This window comes from Talpa europaea, assembly GCF_964194135.1.
Source record: "Talpa europaea genome assembly, chromosome: 8".
Taxonomy (NCBI): Eukaryota; Metazoa; Chordata; class Mammalia; order Eulipotyphla; family Talpidae; genus Talpa; species Talpa europaea.
The window spans coordinates 55,957,292-55,976,701 of record NC_140075.1 but is presented as its reverse complement, the minus strand read 5'-3'; the positions used below and the strand labels follow the sequence as shown (position 1 = coordinate 55,976,701).

The 19,410-nt window shown below is 35.5% G+C and overlaps 1 protein-coding gene across 5 annotated transcripts in view; it reads right to left on the bottom strand.

Moving 5' to 3' along the window:
* Positions 1-19,410, bottom strand: part of LRRC49 (leucine rich repeat containing 49) — a gene marked incomplete at both ends in the record, with an annotated part of 112,907 nt that overhangs the window by 79,773 nt on the left and 13,724 nt on the right. For all 5 annotated transcript variants that reach the window (XM_084240545.1, XM_084240542.1, XM_084240543.1 and 2 more), the window contains 2 exons: positions 7,659-7,802; positions 12,290-12,356. In XM_084240545.1, the coding sequence (XP_084096671.1) occupies positions 7,659-7,802; positions 12,290-12,356 (211 nt within the window). The remainder of the gene's footprint in view (positions 1-7,658; positions 7,803-12,289; positions 12,357-19,410) is intronic.

The following is a 19,410-nucleotide window of genomic DNA, read 5'->3' as shown; positions in this document are numbered from 1 at the left end:
CACTGGAATCCCTCCCCACTTTGCTCCAACAGTTTTTAATGAGCTGTAATAGAATGAGATACAATAGACTCAATTAAGATATACCAGAATGAACTGCATTATGGGTAGGTATAATATGAATTGCTTGTTTCCATTATTTATAATATACCCATATAAATATATATTTAATCTATTTTAATGTAAATTTCACCTGGTAGCCTAGATTATAGGCAAAAAAAATCTGAAAGCTATTCTCCTAGAAAAATTGTTATGCATATACACAAAAAAGGTACAAAAATGTCTTGTGCCACATTTTAATAACAAAAAATTAGAAATAATGAGTGTCTATAAACAAAAAATGTCAATTCAATAGTATATAACAATGAAAATCACTGACCTATGTCTACAGGTATCAACATAAATCTCAAAGCATGTTAAAAAAAAAGGGAAAGATACCATATAATTAAAAAGACTTTCACTTGAAATTTGCAAAATTTCCAAGAAAAAGATGAGTGAAGTTAACTACAATAAGCAATAACTTCTCTACATCATGAACTTTTCTATATCAAAAATAGTATTAGACAAGAGGAAACAAGTAATGCATCTGTTTCATCTCCTTTCAAAATTTTTTGTGAATCAAAACATATATATGTGTGTGTATATACATATATATACACACTAAAATGAATAAATCCACAGAAATGCTAAAACTAAGAGTTATCTTTAACAAATTGACATTTTTGATGAACTTCAGATTAAATGATAACTCTGAACAGAGAAAGTTACACCTCATAAAGAGAGAGAGATAGTATGCTGCAGTGAGATAGTATGCTGTCCTCTTGACAGAATGCCATCTTATTCCATGCTCAGAATCAGTACAAAGAACAGTCTTGGACTGAGGTTAACCATAGCTAAACAGGTGGATGTGTAATTAAATGTCTGTCTACTCAACAGCTATTCCTGGAACATCAACAAACCCATCTCACCCCAGCCAACACACTCTCTCCCTACTCCTGCCATTCATGTACACAAACACAAACACACACAACCATGTGCAGAACAGCTGCCTGGGAAACCATTAACCCAAACCTCAGGATCTGTTCTCTAAACAGTATCTGTCAGAAGGATGAAGAGTGTGGGTGTTTTGTTATGGGATGGTTAATAACTGCAACAGAGCTAGAAAAAAAGGAATGACACTTTCACCTAGCATAAAAGATACTAACAACATTCTACCCCCAGAAGTAAAGTTTTTCTTATTTTGGCAACTACATAGTGAGCATGCCATTTTCCTTCCACTCACTCTAAAAGTTGTGGGATTCAACAGCTTACTCTAATCTAGTAAGGGATGGTTATCCAAGGCACAAAGGGGCACTCTGGAACACTAAGAATTCCCTCAGAGAAACTTTGGGACATTGGGAGCGCCACAACCATAGCAGGCAAAGAAAACTTGCCCCTTCCTCCCAGAAGATATCAAAGAGATGTCAGGTTGAGTCAGGCTGGGCTCCAACACAGGCTAGCTCCCCAAACCAGAAGACTCAAGTTTCATAGATCAGGATCCACTGCAGGAAAGACCAGCAGGGAGATGGCGTAGAAATTTAAGACAACCAAAGCACCAAACAGAACTTGCTGTGAAGAGAAAAGAAAGGAGGTAGATGTGACCATCTTCACTAGGCAAACTGAAATAGAGTATTTAAGCTCACAACTGCCATCCTGCCCCCAACTCATGACTAGGCAAACTAAGAAGAGAAGCCCAACAAAACTAAATCCCAGAGCCCCAATCACAAAAAAAAAAAAAAAAAAAGGTAACATATGCAAAGAAAGCAAGGAATATCTGAATACAAAATGGAAAAGCAAAATGAGAAGAACACTAGTTCTGGGACAAATTTAAGAATGCAGAAATAGAGGATCTATCAGACAAAGACTTTAAAACAACAAATATTAAAAATGCTAATTGAGTTATTGAAAGGTCAGTCAAAGATCTGTCCAAAGATGGACAGATGCAAAGTATAGGAGATCAGGGAACAAAAGAGACTGAAAATATTAAAAAAAAAAAAAACACACTCAAAAAGAGATTCCAAATGAAGACAATTATAGAAAGTGTTTTAAATAGAATTAAATTTAAAGAAGAATTTTAGAAATAGAAAATTCATATGCACAAATCACCCAATTAGAAAAAAGAGAAAAAAGATATAGAGAAAATGAGGAAACTGTACAAGAACTTCAAACTGAATTAGAAGAGGAACCATAAGGATAACGGGTATTCCAGAAGGTAGCAAGAGAGAAGGGAATGGAAAACCTATTCAAAGAAATAATAACTGAGATTTCCCCAAACCTAAGGAATAAATGAAGTATGGAGGTCTAGGAAACAGAGAGAACCACCAAATTTTTCAATGCAAATTGACCCACATCAAGAGACATCATTGTCGGGCCTCCCAGGTGGCGCAGCAGTTGAGTGCTGGGTTGCGAAGCTGCCTGCAGCCTCTGCAGCACTGGTTGGATCCCCGGCCACCAGGTGAGGGTCCCACATGGCACGCAGACCTCTCCTGCCGCCCGCTGCTCCCCTCAGCAGTGTACTTCGTCAGTCTGCCTGTTCTGCTCCCCGCTCTGGTGAATTCTCTCACCCTCCCGCGCCTCTGAATGTACCCAGTGCTTGTATAAATAAATAAATAAATAAATCTTTAAAAAAAAAAAAAAAAAGACATCATTGTCAAATTATCAAAAATCAAAGTAAAAAGTTATAGGAAACAAGAAAAAAAATTTTACAAAGGTACTCAAATTAGACTGTCCTCACATTTTGTGGCTCTCCAAGCAAGAAGAGAGTGGAAGAAAGTGCAAAATTGTAATTCAAATATGAAGATAAAGGTTTTCCTAGAAAAACAGGAATAAATGGAGTTAATTACCAGCAGATCTGCCCTACAAAAAATGTTAAAAGGAGTTCTACCAAAAAAAGAATGTATTAAGCACAAATCCTGAGCAAATGACAATAAAAATAGAAAACGAGACTGAGTTAATAACAAAACATTAAAGGGGAGGAAGAAGTGGAAGAAATCTGTATAGTTAGATGTCAGAGAGCAAACACTAGCTCATAAAAGACTTTAGGCATAGTAATTCAAGCAAAACCCCCATGGTAAACACTAACCAAAACTCCAGAACAGAGGCTTACAAAGAAAGAAACTGACGGATTCACTAGTGTAAGGCATACAGAAAGAGCAGAGAGAAACAAATAGGAAAAGAAACAACAGGAAAATAAAACAATCAAATATCAAAATACAAAATGAAAATAAAATTACACTAAGTATGAATGGTCTGAACACACCAATTAAAAGGCACAGTATGAAAAAGCAGGCCAAAAGATTTCAGCTGCTTGTATACTTTATAAACAAGAGATCCATTTTAAGATCAGATGACAAAAACAAACTAAAAGTAAAAGGTTGGAGCATAGTGTTACAAGGTAATAATATACAAAGAAAAGGTAGAAACTGCTATTCACATATTGGATAAACTAGACTTTCAGCAAAAAAAAAAATGTAACTAGGAACAAAACGAATATACAAAGATCAAGAAACAATTCATCAAGAAAGTACAAGAGTTATTAATATTTATGCACCTAGGGGTACACAGATCTAAAACAACACATTCAAAAATACAATTATTGGGCCTCCCTGGTGGCACAGGAGGTTGAGCGCCGCACTGTGAAGCTGTCTTCAGCCTCTGCAGTGAGGGTTCGATCCCGGCCAGCCAGCGAGAATCCCACATGGCGCAGCAGACCCCTCCTGTCTTGCCCACTGCTCCCCTCAGCAGTGTATTTCAGTCAGTCTGCCTATTCTGTTTCCTGCTCTGTCTCTGGGGAATCCTCTCACCCTCCCATGCATCTAGCCTGTATGCCCTGGTTCTTGTACAAATAAATCTTTTTTAAAAAATAAAATTATTGTTGGAGATTTCAACACACCACTAACATGAGGGATAGATAATCCAGAGAGAAAAGTGACAAAGAAATAAAGGCCTTAAATGAAGTGTTGAGCCAGCTGAATTTAATGGACATTATAGAGCTTTCTATCGCAAAAGAAATGAAAATGCTTTCTTCTCAAATACAAAAGGAACAGTCTCAAGAATAGATCATATACTGGGACACAAAAGATATCTCAAAAAATACATGGAAACAGAAATTATATCAATCATCTTCACAGATCACAATGGTATAAAGCTAGAAATTAACCACAAAAAGAATCCCAGAATAAATCAGAATATGTGGAGACTAAACAAAATGCTTCTGAGAAACTCCTGGGTCAATGAAGAAATTAAAAAGTATGTGGAGACTAACAAACATGGAGAGACAAGTTACCCGGCCCTTTGGGATGTTCTAAAAGCAGCACTACATGGGAAGTCCACATTAAAAACAAACAAAAACCAAGAAAAATCTCAAATGCACAATCTAACTCTGCAGCTAAAGGTACTAGGGGGGGAAAAAAAAGAATGTATCCAAAAATGAGAAGAAGGAAAGAAATAATAAAAATTAGAGTAGAAATTAAAGAAATAGAAAATGAAAAGCCAGTCCCAAAGATAGGTGAAACCAAGAGTTGGTTCTTTGAAAAAATAAACAAAATTGACAAGCACTTAGCTCGGGTTACAAAAAAAAAGGAGAGAGAAAACCCACATAAATATAATCAGTGCTGAAAGCGACAAAATTACAACAAAAGCTGCAGAAATATATAGGAACATAAGAACCTACTATGAATATTTCTATGTAAACAAACTGGACAACCTACAAGACATGAATAATTTTTAGAACCATACAACCTTCCAAGATTGAATCAGGATGAAACAGACAGCTAAAACAGTCCAATCACAAGCACAAAAATTGAAAGAGTAATAAAAAGTCTCCCTAAGAACAAAAGCCCAGACACCTTCTCTAGTGAGTTCTACCAAACCTTCCAAGAAGACCTAATATTCTACTAAAACCCATCAAAAAAGTCAAAGAAAATCTCTCCAACATATTCTCTGAAGCAAATTTTACACCAAAGCCAAAGACAGTACCAAAAAAATAATGAAACTTTAGACCAAATTCTATGATGAACATAAATGCCAAAAAATCCTCAATAAAATCCTAGCAAACCAAATATATTAAGAGAATTATTCATTATGATCAAGCAGGCTTCATCCCAGGGATGCAAGGCTATTCAATATACACAATCAATCAATGTAATTCACTAGATCACCAGATGGAAGATGAAAATCACACAATCATTTCAATAGATGCCAAAAAGCATTTGACAAGATTCAAGAAACCTTTATGATAAAGACACTTAATAAAATGCAAATGGAATTTATCTAAACATTATAAAAGCCATATATGACAAACCCAAAGCCAACATCACACTCAACATCACACTGAAAAGTTGAAAGCATTTCCACTAATATCAGAAATAAGGCAAGGATTTTCACTGTCACCACCATTATCAAACATAGTATTGGAAATCCTAGCTAAAGCAATTAGACAAGAAAGACATAAAAGAAATCAAAATTGGAAAGGAAGTGAAACTGTCACTATTTACAGATGGTGTGACAATATACATAAAGAACTCAAAAAAACTGCTAGACATAATAAATGAATAAAGTAAAATGGCAGGATACAATATCAATACAAGAAATCAGTTGCAGGCCTCCCCGGTGGCGCAGTGGTTGAGCGCTGGGTTGCAAAGCTGCTACATCCTCTGCAGCGCCAGTTCAATCCCCTCCCTGGCCACCAGGCAAGGATCCCACAAGGCACGCAGACCTCTCCTGCCTCCCACTGCTCCCCTCAGCAATGTACTTCGTCAGTCTGCCTGCTCTGCTCCCCACTCTGGCTCTGGTAAATTCTCTCACCCTCCCACGCTTCTGACTGTGCCCAGTGCTTGTATAAATAAATAAATAAATCTTAAAAAAAAAAAGATATCAGCTGTATTTCTATATGCAAACAATGCATCAAAAGAAACAGAAATAAGGAAAACAATCCCATTTACAGTCATACCAAAAAGAATGAAATACCTGAGAGTAAACTTTATGAAAGAGATGAGGACCAATAGATTGAAAATTATAAGAGTCTGTTAAAGGAAATAAAGACAAAAAGAAATGGAAAGATAGTCTATATTCTTGGACTGGAAGAATAAACATCAATAAAAAGCACCATATTACTCACAGTAATTTACAGATTCAATCCAATACATATCAAAGCCCCAATGGCATTTTTCAAGGAAACTGAACAACTGTAAAATTTATATGGAACCACAAAATGCCTGAAATAGCTAAAGTAATCTGAAAACAAAAGGACAAAAATGAAGGTAACACACTTTCTGACTTCAAGCTATATACTACATAGCAACAGTAATGAAAACAGTATGGTACTGGAACAAAAACAGAAACTCAGACCAATGGAATATAACAGAAAGGCCAGAGATAAACTCATACAAATATGGACAATCTTTGACAAATCCAATCTGGGAAGAGTCTGACATAATTTAGAGGTTCTGGAATAAATCTATGTCTTAGGAAAGGTTCTGAAATTATTCCAGTCTTCTAAGACATGAGCATTACTTGGCCCATATATTCTGGGAAAATTTCAAAATTAAACAAACCTGCACAAAGAGACTAGAGATAAAGCATCATCCGCCCGCCAACTTTTTCATGTGTGCCACAAACAATATACCTAATTCTTTATAATGAACTTAAAGTTTTAAAAGAGTTAAGATTCAGTGTGTGCCTTTAAAAGTGCTTAAATAATATCCAGAGAGAACCTGAAGTATATAGTTTGCTATGGCATGTAAACGAAGGAAACCTGTTAAAAGAATAAATGTTTTTATAAATGATTAGATGTCTTTTAATCTGTACCATATCATAAAGCCAAAAGCCATATTTCCAGTATTCTTCACATATGCACAAGTACAAAATACATGAGCACCAAGGTGATATTTAGTTGCTGACAAAAACTATAAATCTAAGGAAGTTTATCTTTAGATTTCCAGATTAACCTTTCTGAGTTTTACCTCCACAATAACTTTTCCTACTGCCTGCATACCAGTTATCCCCGTTTTTTATTTGATTTTTCAGATTCAATAAGTCAAAAAGAACCCTAGAGATAATCTAATCTAATGCACTCGTTTTAGAGAAGCGTAAACTATGGCTTAGAGATTGAAAGTGTTTTTACTCAAGGTCACGCAGATGAGAGATGAAGCTGAGGCCATAATTCTGATGCTTTATGCAATGCTTACCAAGCTACCCCTTTAAAAAGTACAAGGGATATGACTTATGCATGTCTTCACAGCCCTTAACCTCCCCTCTCTGTGCATTTCCACTCTTGGTACAACAATTCATCAACTTGTACTCACCAATAATCTTTTTTCTTATTAATTCTATACTGATGACAAAATAGGATTCATTATTCATTTATACTAGATGATTCATTTATTGAATACACTTCCACTTTGTTTCTAAATTCATATTTATCTTTTAAAGAATGGAAAACATGTTAAAAATTCCAAAATCAAAATGTTACAAAGCTTAGTAATTATATCCACAATTTAAATTCAGAAAAAATAAACTGAATTGTCTTAGATTCTTTTTTGGAACAAGAAATACCATGATTTTTTTTTTCTTTTATTTAAAATAAAGACCAGAAATATATCTTAATTCCATTTAATACTCACCACAAAAGTAATTTGATTGTGTCTCAGGTTAAGTTCAGTTAGTGAATCCAGTCCATTAAGGTTATCAACATGACTTAAATGGTTCCTGGCAAGATTCAAAACTCTCAGATCACACAGATGATTGACATTTTCTATTTTGGTAATCTGTTAAAAATTGATGAAGTAATGGTTAACAGCCATAAATTTCAGATATGCATGCTATAAAAACCATAAAAATAAACTGGATACAGCAACAAGATTATATGAAGACATTTAAAAATCAATTTCCAATTTCCCCTACTCAGATAATATGAAGACATTTAGCTTACAAAAATTAAAGGAGTATATTTTATGATTTTTCCATAATAAATATTTAAAGTAAATTTGATCACATAATCAATGAGTCCATCATTTGGGCCATTTCGAAGTGCCCATCACTGTGCCAAGTCCCATGAAGGTGACAAGAAGTAGAAATACTGCCTGTCAAACAGAAACTTACTTTGAGCCCAAAGCATAAGCTCACAATATTTTGACCAAGCAAGACTTAACTTCTGAGAGCAAAGGCAAGGAAAAGGAAGGACACCAAGTTAATTCCAGGCATAGCATTGTTACTTCAGTGTGTTACATTAAAAGGTTTCTGAAGTCTTCCATAAGGACCCCTACTTCTGTGTCATGTAGAAACTCATCCCTTTGTGCTGTTTTCTGTTACAGTAGTGAGGCTTGAAATCATATTGAGCTCTCTTCATCACTTCATGGGTATCGTTGTTACCCTCACCTCCTCTGCTATAGTTCATGTTTATATGCATAAGAAATTAGCTTTACACCAAAACAATTGGGATTAATAGACACTAGAAAGCCCAGAGAGATCATCTGTGGTTCGCATCTGACCTAGTGCAAGCAACAATGCTAGATCTTACTCATCAACAGGCTGATTCTGGATCATCCCAGATTGTACACTTACTACCTCAGGAAAAGCTTTACCTTCTACACTAGTGTTTAGTTCACATAGCTATTCATAAATAAATACATTTCAAAGACTAAAATTTAAATGGAAGGACAAAGGGTTAAAAAAAAAGCCAAGATACTCTAAGAAAGTAGAGTTAGAAATTAAAACATTAACACAGACAGATATATAGGAAGAGAAACTGACAACAGACTAAGAAGCCCAAATTCATAATTAGGGAAATATAAATCAAAACCATCCGGAGACACCACTTTATACAATTTAATTGGAAAAAAATAATAACTCCTACAATTCTAAATGTTGAAAAGGATGTGTACTTTTGATATAAGTATAAACCCATACAACCACTTTGGAAAGAAACTTATCATTATATTTTAGCTAGATATTTAAGTTACCTGTGACCCATCAGTTTCACTCCTAGAGCTATACCCTAGCATGAAGATGGTATATGGAAGAAACATGTACAAGAATGTTCTTAGAAATATTATTCCTAATTGAAAACAACCCAAATATCTATCACTAATAAACTGGAGAAAAATGTTTTCATATAGTCACACATTGGAACATATACCAGTAAAAATAAATACTGCAGCTACTTACTCAAAACAGTAACATAATGTTCTATCCAAACAATCAACAATAGATTAAACATATAGTATGACATCTTTTTTTTAATTGTTTTGAATATCAATTCTTTTTTTTTAAATAAATTTTATTTTTATATTCCCCATACAAATGCAACCCGCTTATTTTGACCCCAATCCCTCCCCTCCCCACCGCCACCCCCCATAGAGTGTCTCTGGTTCATAGTTTTTTGTTGATTTTGATTTTCACTTTCTTAAAGTTATTCCTTTTCCCGGTCCCTTATTTAAGTTTTCTAGATTCCTGCTATGAGTGAGACCATCGGTATTTTTCTTTTCCTTTCTGGCTTATTTCGCTGAGCATGATCCCTTCCAGCGCCATCTATGTTGCTGCAAATTGCATGTGTTTATCTTTCTTGAATGCTGAGTAATATTCCATGGTGTATATGTACCACATCTTCTTGATCCAGTCATCTATTTTTGGGCATTTGGGTTGTTTCCAAAGCTCAGCTGTTGTAAACAGTGCTGCTATAAACATAGGGGTGCAGGTGCTCTTTGGAATTGATGTTTCTGTGTCCTTTGGATAAATACCTAGGAGTGGAATTGTTGGATCATATGGAAGCTCTATGTTTAGTAGGTCCAGAAATCTCCACACAGCTCTCCATAGTGGTTGGACCAGTTTGCACTCCCACCAACAGTGCAGGAGAGTTCCTTTTTCTCCACATCCTCGCCAACATTTGTTGTTGCTAGTTTTTTTAATATGTGCCATTCTCACTGGTGTAAGATGGTATCTCATGGTAGTTTTGATTTGCATTTCCCTGATTACAAGTGATGTTGAACATTTTTTCATATGCCTGTTGGCCATTTGCATTTCCTCTTCAGAGAAGTTTCTTTTTAGCTCTTCTGCCCATTTTTTAACAGGATTATTTTCTTTGTTGTTGTTGAGTCTCATCAGCTCTTTGCAGATTTTTGTGATCAGTCCTTTATCATTAGTGTTGTGTGCAAAAATGTTCTCCCAGTCGGTGGGGTTTCTCTTTGTTTTTGTTATTGTCTCTTTTGCTGTGCAGAAGCTCTTTAATTTGATGTAGTCCCAGCTGTTTATCTTTGCTTTCACTATCACTGTTTTGGGTGATGTGTCTGTAAAGATGTCTGATGTACATATCACGTAGTGTTTTGCCTATATTTCCTTCTATGCATTTTATGGTTTCAGGTCTTATGTCTAGTTCTTTAATACATTTTGAGTTGATTTTTGTGTATGGTGTGAGGTAGTGGTCAAGCTTCATGCTTTTGCATGTAGCGACCCAGTTTTCCCAGCACCATTTATTGAACAAACTTTCTTTGCTCCAATGCATAGTCTTTGCTCCTTTGTCAAAGATTAGTTAACCATAAACCTGTGGGTTTATTTCTGGATTTTCTATTCGATTCCATTGGTCTGTATGTCTGTTCTTGTTCCAATACCATGCAGTTTTGATGATTATGGCTTTGTAGTATAGTTTGAAGTCTGGGAGTGTGATGCCTCCATTCCCTTCTTTTTTTTTCAGGAGAGCTTAGGCTATTCGGGGTTTTTGGTGATTCCATATGAATTTCATCAATAATTGTTCTTTTCTTTGAAGAATGACATTGAAATTTTTATTGGAATAGCACTGAATATGTATATTGCTTTTGGTAGGATGGTCATTTTAATAATGCTTATTCTTCCAATCCATGAGCAGGGGATGTCTTTCCATTTCTTTGTGTCTTCTTCTATTTCTTTTAACAGTGTTTTATAGTTTTCTTTGCATAAGTCCTTTACCTCTTTTGTTAGATTTATTCCCAAGTATTTGATTTTTTTTTTGTTTCGATAATAAAAGGGATTTTTTTTGATTTCTTCTTCTTCAGATTTATTGCTTGTATATAGGAAGGCTACTGACTTTTGCGTGTTGATTTTGTATCCTGCCACTTTACTAAACTGATTGATGAATTGAATTAGTTTTTCTGTGGCGTTTTTGGGGTTCTCTATGTATATTATCATATCATCTGCAAATAGTGATAGTTTGACTTCTTCTTTTCCTATTTGGATTCCTTGTATGTCTTTCTCTTGTCTTATTGCTCTGGCTAGGACTTCCAGTATTATATTGAAAAGCAGTGGTGAGAGTGGACATCCTTGTCTTGTTCCAGATCTTAATGGAAATGCTTTCAGCTTTTCACCATTGAGAATGATACTGGCTGTTGGCTTGTCATATATGGCCTTTATGATGTTGAGGTATGTTCCTTGTATCCCAAGAATTTCAAGGGCTTTTATCATGAATGGGTGTTGCACTTTGTCGAAAGCTTTCTCAGCATCTATTGACATTATCATATGGTTTTTATATTTCTTTTTGTTGATGTGTTGGATAACGTTGATTGATTTTCGGATGTTGAACCATCCTTGTGAGTATGACATCTTTTTTTAATTAAAAGACAATATTACTAAACAACATATTTATTTTTAAAGATTTATTTATTTATTTATTTATTTATTTATTTGTACAAGCACTGAGTACAGTCAGAAGCTCGGGAGGGTGAGAGAATTCACTAGAGCCAGAGTGGGGAGTAGAACAGGCAGACTGAGGGGAGCAGCAGATGCGGCAGGAGAGGTCTGCGCACCATGTGGGACCCTTGGCGGCGGCCAGGGATTGAACCGGTGCTTCAGAGGCTGCGGGCAGCTTCACAGCCCAGCACTTAACCACTGTGCCACCAGGGGAGGCCCAACAACATATTATTTAGACACACACATGTTATAAATCCAAATTAATCCACAAAGGGATGATAAATGTGAAATGTGGGGTTTTCCTTAATTAGAAGATCATTTGTATGTATATTCTAGTTCTTGAGTTAAGTAACGCACATTTTTAAAATAAAAATTGTCCTGAAGATTCCAAACGTTTGATAAATTTTATCTGTGATTTACTACTGACTACTGAAGGATTAAAAAATCTCATATAAACTTTATAGCTCAGGAATTTTAATGAATCAGCAAGATAACTGTGGAAAAATTTCAACACAAGTATAATTCTTAAAACTTTTATAATACCAAATTTCCTGGATATTTTTTCAAAAAACAATGAAATGAAAGGATTTTACAATACCTGATTTCCATGAAGGTCCAAGACATCCAAGCTTTTTAGATTCTCCAGATTTGAGATAGTCTTGATTCTGAAAATCAGAATGAATAGAATTGGGGATGTATTCACATCACATCTACTGTAAACAAGACATGCTAAGAAATAACTCATTTTAATTTATTAACAATATCTATGTAGATACAGAGATCACTATATATATATATCCATATAAATATATAGGTTATATAGAAACATATTAAACAAAAATATGTTTCCCAATGATTTAATTTTGTTAAATTTGTAGTCCCACTGGTTAGACTATCAAAAAGACAGCTTAAAAGTCTTATGTTTAGAAAAAAGCAGTTCTCTTCCTAAGAATTGTAGGATGGCACTTAAACAAGGCAGTTGCCTTCACACTTAGAATACAAGGCAAACTCATTCCCTAGTCCTCAAAGTCCCATACCATCTAGCCACTGATTCTTTCTCCAGCCTTATCTCCTACCATGACTCAGACTCATTCATTCTGTACCGCATATAGGGGTTTTTTGCTGTCTCTAACCTGACAAGTTCATTGCTGACTTAGGGTATTTGCTACTGCTATTACTATTCCATAAATATACTTCTCCCAGAACTTCACATGGTTCAGATCTATAAAATTTTGTCTCTAAAATGTTCTAGTCCTAATGACTATGGCTTACCCACTGCCTACTATTCCTATCCCCTCTGGCTAATTTGTCTGTCCAACTACCTCCAAGGGGACTCTACAACAAGAAAAACAAAACAAAACCACTTTCCTTTCTTATAGTTCTTCCTTCTATACATCCTACTTCCCCCTACTATCGCTATTCAGTGAAGAAAAAGGCCCAATGACAAAGAAAGGATAAAAATGAAGTTTATGCAATCCATCTTTATCATCGACTGCCTATCACTGCTTCTGTTGCAATTGTTTACCACCTCACAGAACCATTTCCACATTCCTAAATGTGTCCGAAACCTGGATTGTCCTTGAAACTTCATCTATCTAATTACAGGTAAACATAGGCAAAAATAAATTTCCTGAATTCCTATCTGTATTTAACCTCAGTCACATTACAGGATTCTATCACACCACAACCAATTCAATCCAATTTAATTTATAAAAATATTTATCATACACACGTTGTACCATCACCATGTAGTTGTAGTTTTCCTCTCTCCTTTATGACATACACACACACCCCCAAGTCCCCTCCCTTACAACCACAACCTTATCATCAGTCTCCTCTCTCATACCATCACACTGGCAGAATATTAGAAAGTACTTCACCTCCTGAAGACCCTTTAGTCACTTCATCTAAACAATAAACATCCTTCTGCACTCACTGGAATCCTTCATTAACCTTCGCCCAGAGTCAAATGTTTTGTACTAGACTGTATAACACATAAATCTCTCTAATAGTAACCAGCAATAATAACAACAGCAGCAGCCAAACCAGATGAGTAAAAAGGTAAAATTTACAAAACCATCCCTCTGTATGCTTTGCTGCTGAAACACCCAGAAGAGTTGCAGAAAAATATCATACTCTAAGACAGTACACAGAGATGCTTTCTAACAGCAATCTGACCTCACAACTATTAGAGACTTTAATTCTTTTATACTCCCATGCTCACATTCTCTTAACTAGCAATTCTCAAATTTCTGTGTTCATCGCAATCATCTGGAGGACTTGCTAAACTATAGATTTTTTAGCACAATCTCCAGAGTTTCTGGGATAAGGTCCAAAACTATGCCTTTCTAATAAGTTCTTGGGTGATGCTGATATTGCTGCCCCACGGATCACATGCTGAAAAACACTGCCCTAAAATAAACACCTTTTTCCTCATCAAATTTTGATTCCCCCTCATATGAGTTTTATGAGGGTGAACTCACCTATTTAGCAAAAAAAGAAAAAAGGATACAATGTAAATGTCTGACAAAAAAGAAATATATATTATATATTACATAGATCTTTAAAAAATTGCACTTTTGAAGAACATTTAATAAAATGGGAAATATAAATAATAAAATATAAATAAATACATAGTATTAAAAGCAAATTTTGTGAAACTGATATGAGAGTAGAGAAGCAAAGATAGTAATCGGTGTTGATAACCAAATTTTGGCAGTAAGGCAAAGGGATGGCTGCATGTCTTTTCAATGTCATATCAGAGCACTGTCAATAAGCCTACCTAAGGGTCATCTAACTTACCACTACTAATTAGGGTCCAAATTTTGTACAAAATATACTAACTTGTAAAAAATTGGTAAGTTGAAATGGTTTGTCTCATAGAAAGATAACTAGCCTGTTTTATAATTTAATAATTTTTAACTTATGTTGTTTATCTGTCCACAGTTGTACATGGAGTATTAAAATCCTCTAATATTATTGTGTTGTTATTATTAATAATTGCCTTATGTAGCTTGGTGCTCCATCTTTTGGTGTGTAAAGGCCCTTGGTCATAACGTAAAGCCCATCTCTATCTCTTACTACATTTAAAATTATAAATGTGTTTTATCTGATCATACATTATTGCTTTTTTGTAAATCAATAAGCATGGTTACAACTATTACCATAAACTCCTCCTCAGGCATATTCTGCAGTTCTTCTGGATTTACACTTCTCTTGGGCTTTTTTTGGCTCCTGAATTTGTGGTACGTTCTTCTGTCTCTTCATTTTTTGTTGTAATAAGGTTCTTTCATTTCTTCTCTTGATTAATTTGCTTTATACCCTGTCTACAAGGATCTGAGTAGTCCTGGGTATTTAACCCAGAAGCGTAGGTGTCTATTTTTCATTCATTGATGACCCTGCATCTGTTCAGATTACCAGGGCACTGGTGCCAGTAAGAGGTAGTAGAACCAGAGCATTGGGACACTAAATGGATGCTTCCAATAAGTAACAAGGCTTCAAATGTCCTATAGCACTGTAGTTAAACAAATTGTATAGTAGAGATCCACAGTAACTCTCTCCCCTAGGTCAAATCCCCAGCCAAAAATCTCAATCTCTTGTCAGTTTCAATCTCTATGGTATGCATGAGCAGTAAATGTAGCACCAGATGGGTATTATTGAGAACAATTAGGAATTATTCTCTTTGCCTTTTTGTTTAGGGAGTGTTACCTTGGGGTGCTTACTCTATTGTTAAAATTCAGGTGGTTCAAACTCTGGTTAATAACAGTATTTTTTTGGTTATCTTGGATTTGGCCCTGGGTGTGACTGAGTCAGGTAGTTCATGTATCACAGCCACAGGCTAAAAATAATGCTTTCTTGTAAGTAGACACAGGTGATCCAATCTGGCCCTTGCTGACAGTTTTGCTCCAACTATTCTCTTTTGGGAGCCACTGACTCAAGTCAACAATTAGCATTCAACATTCCTAATCCTATAGATCTATACTGGTACACACTTCTCCTGCATTCACCCCCCTCTCTCCAGTATAGTTTCCTGATTTTAAAGTCCCTGATGTGGGCATGCGCCTTTGTGTTAACAACAGCAGAGAGGCTTCATATGGCAGCCATGACTCTTTCTCATGAGCTGTACTCTACTGCCCTGGTATGGTTCCAAACATGGTTTAGTTTTTACCTGACCCAAATCCACATGCCATTGTTCTGAAAATATATAATCGTCATCCATTCATCATTGGGACTACTGTCTTTGTTTTAGGTATATTTTGGTTGTAAATATTTGGAGGCTAGCCCAATGTCTTGACTTTGCCATCATCTTGCCAAACTCTAATTTTAGAATCTTATTCCAGCATTCTTATTGATGACTATATATCAGTTTCTCTTACCCTACTTTTAACAAGCTTTGTCATTCTGCTGGTTTCTTCATTACTAAGTTAATTAAAATGCCGGCCTTTAATTATTATCTATATGTTTCAGAATTGTATTTTTAACATATTGAAAATTATACACAAAGAATAGAGATTGTCTTAGCCCAACATTCTCTGACTTAGAAATCGATAAATCTGTTTCTGTATTAATCAGAATTCTGGGCACCTTTAAAGCACTTGAGTTATAGAAAACTTCAGTTACAATATGTCTTCCCAGAGAGTTCCACTGGTCATATACAAATTCCTTAACTTTTGTGACTTAAAGCGTTTTCTTAGTTTTGGTTTTATGACTCTTAATTCAGATTCTGATTGCCCATATGAAAAAAAAAACAAACAAACCCAGAAGTTGCTTAGTTAAACTCAAGACCAACTAAACACCTTGCTGTCTTGTCATTAACTGCTTTTGTCCCAGACTCCCTCACCTTCCCTAGCACCTGAAATGACATAAAAACAGATAGAATTCTAAAGCATTCAGAGGAAGATAAAGGCATTAGTTAATCTAAAAGACCACTGGACAGATTAGGTCTCAGGTGAGGAATTTGCAGAATACTAGTCAGTTTCCAAATAGTTGAAGATGTTTACATTAATAACAACATGACAAGAATTTTTTAAAAAAGAACTTCTACCATTAAATAGAACTGAAACTACAAAAATACAAGGCTGACCCATCACCTCAGCAGCTACAGACCTCTAGGCATATATATATATATATATATATATATATATATATATATATATATATGACAATCTGTTTCTGCAGATTACACTGTTACTCATGCTAGGATAAGGATCCCTCTATCTGTAGCAGCTCTCCTGCCTGCCTGTGACTTTGCAGGTGTGACTCTTCACCAACCTTTTTCCTTTGCAAAACAGCTCTACTCTCAAGACTGCCCGCCTGTGATTATAGAGGCCTCTCATTAACAAAGCTCTCCCTTTCAGGGCAGCTCTTTCTGCCCACTTATGTCTGTATAAATATCCTCACCTCCCTTTCCTTTTTATAATAAACCTGCCCTTTTGAATATTAAAAAAAAAAATCCCTCTATCAAATTTATATGAAAGCTAAGCTTTTCAGGTGTCAGAGACAAATCCACAAATACAAAACTTTAAGGACCCAAAAGGGAAAGAAATATGGAATACTGGAGTCTGAAGAATTTTTTATCTACAGTGTAGGGTGATCAGAAGAAAATGCATAAAAGTTCTATTCATTAGTCTGTGACCATGAGGGCACCAAAAGTCTCACAAGGATAAGCAGGAGATATAAAAGGCGGAAAAGCTGGGTGGCAAGAATTTCAGTAGCGAAATGGTACAGAGTGGGTGGCAGTGTTTTGGTAGAAATGTAAACTTCACATACAGAATCCAAGCAGGGTCTTTCTAGCTTCTGAGCAAAAATTTTTATTGGAGCTGACAGTTGCCCTGTATTTTCACTGCTTTGGACTGAAAGATAGTGCAGTGCTTTGCAAAGTGGGAGGAAGAAAACTTCCTGCACATGAACCATATGAGGGGAATAAATCATCCAAGACAAATAGGAAGAGACAGGATGGCAAATGAGCTTCGCTCTTCCCCTGTCCCTTCCACCAGGTTTGCCTCATGTACTGCCTCAGGGCAGATTTGTAACTTCAAGGCTCTCTGACCCCCTGCTGTGACAAAGTCAGCTTGCTGGAGATCAATAGGCATATGTATTAGGTATCAGATTTGCATTGTTCTGGTATTTCAGAAATATGCAATTTGGAAGAATGTGGAAAACCGTCCTCTGACTCATTTTCTTTTTCGATTCAAGACCACCAATAATTATAGACCAGTTTAACAGTTATTTTATGAAGAAAAAAATAAGTAGCATATGGCCAAAGCAAAGAAACAAAAAGACAGAGGAGTAGAAGGATGAAGAGGAGACTGTAGAAGGAGAAAGCAGAGAATGTGTTATATTGCTTTTACTTGACCAAAATAAAGATACAGCAAGGGCATTAGGTGCCTTAGCATTAGCGGAGCAAAGAAACCTTCAGAAAGGTTAGAAGGTTAGATAGACTGGTGTCTTTGAAGCATAAATAATTAAACCAATAAGAATTTAGAGATTATTTCTGAGAAGTTAGGGAAGCTGAAAACTTGAAGCAAGAAAAGTTACACTGAAAGATGATTTAAAATGTTAGGAACCGGGAGCAGCTTATAGATGCAATGTTTAAAACTGGAAAAGGAGATTTAAAATATCACTGGAAAATAATCTTGATGAACAAAAAGGAGAACATAAAGACAATGGTAGGAAATAATATATGGGAGTTAGACAATCAGACCAATAACTCCAAGGATCAGAAATAAAAAAATCTCTGAGAGAGATAATAGGGAGTACCTAGCAGATGATGCCTTAAATCTAAGAAAAGTTAACTTTACTCCTCACTTTATCCAGTGAATTGCTCTGACGGCATACTCCTATTGCATATAGTTTGCACAAATTCAGCCTTGCAAAAATCACTTTATGTTTCCATTTCTACACCTGTAAAATGAGAGTTGCTCTCTGAGGTCACTTCAAGCTCTAATACTCTATGATCCTATAATCTCCTTAAATTTCCTCAAGCTACTTTAATGTTTAGCTTAACGTGTAAACCAATGATAGGTGACAAACTGCAAAGATGGTAACTTTCAGAAAAACCACAGAGAATAGACAAGAACCTAGAACTCTAGGATGTGACTTTAAAAATTTTATCAACATCATGATTGACTAGTGAGAAAAAAGAATACAAGATGCGTGACATAGGGGAAAAAAGAGGGAGAAGAGAAATGAACGGATACTGTACCACACTAAACTTCCTCATTTGATAATATGAAAGCCTTTTTTTGAATTTTCTAAACATCCCTCCTTTGCAGGCACCACAAATGCTATCCAATAAAACAGAATAGAGAAACGTCATGCACAAATTTCAAGGAAATGAGTCAAGAATTGTGAGGCAATATTACATAAAAGATTTATAAAAGGAACTGGGGAAGTGCATATAGGAAGTAATATTAAATTAATACTGAAAATACCATCTGAATAAGAATCAGTAACTCGACAATCACAAAATATCAAACAAGCATCTACCCTTAGTCAAGCACTGGGAAGTGATAAGTGAACATATAAACCTAAAGTAAATACACATGTTTAAAATGAAGCTTAAACATAAAGTTTAGGTCAATATTGGTTACTTTATGATATGGCACTGGAAAGCAAAGGAAATAATAGAATACACACTCAATAAATATTTGGTTTGGGGCCTCCCCTGGTGGCGCAGGCATTTGAGCGCAGCGCTGTGAAGCTGTCCGCAGGCTCTGC